Source organism: Galeopterus variegatus, unplaced genomic scaffold, assembly GCF_000696425.1.
Source record: "Galeopterus variegatus unplaced genomic scaffold, G_variegatus-3.0.2 Scaffold7495, whole genome shotgun sequence".
Classification (NCBI taxonomy): Eukaryota; Metazoa; Chordata; class Mammalia; order Dermoptera; family Cynocephalidae; genus Galeopterus; species Galeopterus variegatus.
In genome coordinates this window covers 6,100-9,061 of record NW_007733606.1, presented here as the reverse complement: position 1 = coordinate 9,061, position 2,962 = coordinate 6,100, and the positions used below count along the sequence as shown (strand labels likewise).

At 53.2% G+C, this 2,962-nt stretch overlaps 1 protein-coding gene across 1 annotated transcript in view; it reads left to right on the top strand.

Annotated features, from left to right (window-relative positions):
• Window positions 1-2,962, top strand: part of FMOD (fibromodulin) — a gene marked incomplete at its 3' end in the record, with an annotated part of 12,034 nt that overhangs the window by 4,066 nt on the left and 5,006 nt on the right. The window contains exon 2 of the mRNA XM_008592008.1: window positions 332-1,319. Within this exon, the coding sequence (XP_008590230.1) occupies window positions 341-1,319 (979 nt within the window). The remainder of the gene's footprint in view (window positions 1-331; window positions 1,320-2,962) is intronic.

Genomic DNA, 2,962 nt, shown 5'->3' with positions numbered 1-2,962 from the left:
TAGGGGCTCCTAAGGATCTGCTCCTCAAAAAAATGCAGGCCCCTTCCCTCCAATTTAAGTTTCTTCTAATCTCAGACTCTGTTTCTGTGACTCTACGACCAGGGGAAAATGCACTTAGCTCACCCGACATAGCCACAGTCCAACTGGACTATGCATGCAGAGCTGGACTGGGATGAGGCACCGAGGGAGGAAGAGCAATGCTCCTGCTCTCAGATGTCTGACCCAAAGTCCGCTCTGCACGGCTCAAAGCCTAGGGCCTGCCTGCTCTGCCTCCTGCCTCCCCAGAGGCTCACTCATGCTGGCTTGCTCTGTTCTCTCTCCCTCCCTGCAGAGAGACAGAATGCAGTGGACCTCCCTCCTGCTACTGGCAGGCCTCTGCTCCCTCTCTGGGGCCCAGTATGAAGAAGACCCTCACTGGTTTTCCCACTACCTCCGCAGCCAGCAGTCCACCTACTACGATCCCTATGACCCTTACCCTTATGAGCCCTACGAGCCTTACCCCTATGGGGTGGAAGAAGGTCCAGCCTATGCCTATGGCTCTCCATCCCCACCAGAGCCCCGTGACTGCCCCCAGGAGTGCGACTGCCCACCCAACTTCCCCACAGCCATGTATTGTGACAATCGCAACCTCAAGTACCTGCCCTTCGTCCCCTCCCGCATGAAGTACGTCTACTTCCAAAACAACCAGATTTCCTCCATCCAGGAAGGTGTCTTTGACAATGCCACTGGGCTGCTCTGGATTGCTGTCCACGGCAACCAGATCACCAGTGACAAGGTGGGCAGAAAGGTCTTCTCCAAGCTGAGACATCTGGAGAGGCTGTATCTGGACCACAACAACCTGACACGGATGCCTGGTCCACTGCCACGATCCCTGCGGGAGCTCCATCTCAACCACAACCAGATCTCGCGGGTCCCCAACAATGCTCTAGAGGGGCTGGAGAACCTCACAGCCTTGTACCTCCAACACAATGAGATCCAGGAAGTGGGCAGTGCAATGAGGGGCCTCCGGTCACTGATCTTGCTGGACCTGAGTTACAACCACCTCCGGAGGGTGCCGGATGGACTGCCCTTAGCCCTTGAGCAGCTGTACCTGGAGCACAACAACGTGTACACAGTCCCCGATAGCTACTTCCGGGGCTCGCCCAGGCTCCTGTATGTGCGGCTGTCCCACAACAGTCTCACTAACAACGGCCTGGCTTCCAACACCTTCAATTCCAGCAGCCTTCTTGAGCTCGACCTCTCCTACAACCAGCTGCAGAAGATCCCCCCAGTCAACACCAACCTGGAGAACCTCTACCTCCAAGGCAACAGGATCAATGGTGAGGCCTCTACACAGGGGGGCGGGGAGTGGCTGTCTAGCTCACTGGAAAGACCCTATTCTGAGTGCTAGTGGCACACAAAAGAAGTAGAAGTTGGGGAACTAAACATTACAAATAAAGCAACCTGAAAAGCAAGACGTCCCCTGCATGAGAGGTGCCAAATAGCAAACACCAATGCTAAACTGCAATGGTAAGAAGCTTCAGTGGCGGGGGCGGGGGGTACAGAAGAAGACTTCCCAGGAGAGGTAGGTCTCAGTCTAGGTCTTGAGAGAGACGTGGGCATGGGTTGAAGGAAGGCACGACAAAGCCATGCTGGGGCGGGCCAGTCGTTGAACAGTTCACCTGTAGGGGACAGCCAGGAAACGCACGTGTCTGAGAGGACAGGGTTAGTGCTGAGAAGCAGTGAGAGATGAGTTTGTGGAGGTTTGGGAAGGTCGGTGCGTAGAGAGGGAGATTTGAGTTGAACTTGTAGGGTCCATCTCGGGAGGAAGGTGGGCTGCTAAGAAACCATGGCATCTGTACTTACTCACCAGCCAAGAAGGGGGTGAACTCTCTGTTTCCACCTTAACTCCTGCTTCTACAGCCTAGTCTTGGTGTTCATTTGTTTTAAACATAACGGCTGGTGGACAAAAATGTGCAGCCTCTCAGGGCTGAGCAGGACTCGTTCTGGTCAGTTCTCCCTGGACTACAAGGAGCCCCTGGTGGCAGGGCGGAGGTCCTCCCTAGGATGACATGAGCCCAGCCACCACAAAACCTAGGGGTCATTTGGGGAGGACACCAGGCTGCTTGTTTTATAAGCACTTCCCTGCAAATGCCCAAAGGAACCAAAAGGGCTGTCTCTCTGAACTAAAATATTCATTTCCAATTGAGTTATCTAGTTGCTTTTCAGCTCCCTTTCCTCTTAGGAGCTTGTATTCGGAACGTGCTTACATTACCCCAGGGCCTCTGATGTCTTAATCCCAGCTGGAAGGTTCTGAGCCAGCAGTTAACCACCCTTCCTCTGTCAGCAAAGTCCTCTTCTCTCTGAGGGAGAGAGGACTCGTTAATGGCGACTGGCAAAGGGCTTTGAAGTGGAGCCTGCTGAGAGCAAACAGCACCATCAAAGCCGGAGAGGCACTGAGTCGTCATCTTCTCCTTCTCATTCCTTTCTCTCCCTGTGCTCGGGGAACAGATGCGTCGCTTAGCAAGATGTTAAGGAGCTGGACAGCCCTCTAAGTGAGAGAGGCACCAGCTCCGAGAGCGATACGCAATACGGGAAGTGACAGTCGGGCGAGCAAGGCAAACAGGTGTCTGTTCCTTTTGTTTGAAGTGCAAACACCATCATGTACAGTCCAAACTGTTTTTGAGGGCCTTTTAGTGGCTGGCCAGTGTAGGGATCTGAGCCCTTGACCTTGATGTTACCAACACCGGGCTCTAACCAACTGAGCTAACTGGCCAGCCCCAGACTGTAGTTTATTTAAAGTCTCTCTTTCTTTGGAATCTTCTTGTTCCCAGGATAGAGGGGGGATTCCTCTAAGACATCTTGAAGATGTTGTATGCTGGAAAGGGTTTGACATTTACATGGCTTCTATCATCCCACCAGGCAGTCATCACTACTTACCTGCCACCACTCTGAATCCAGGAGGATTGTCACATTGAAAATG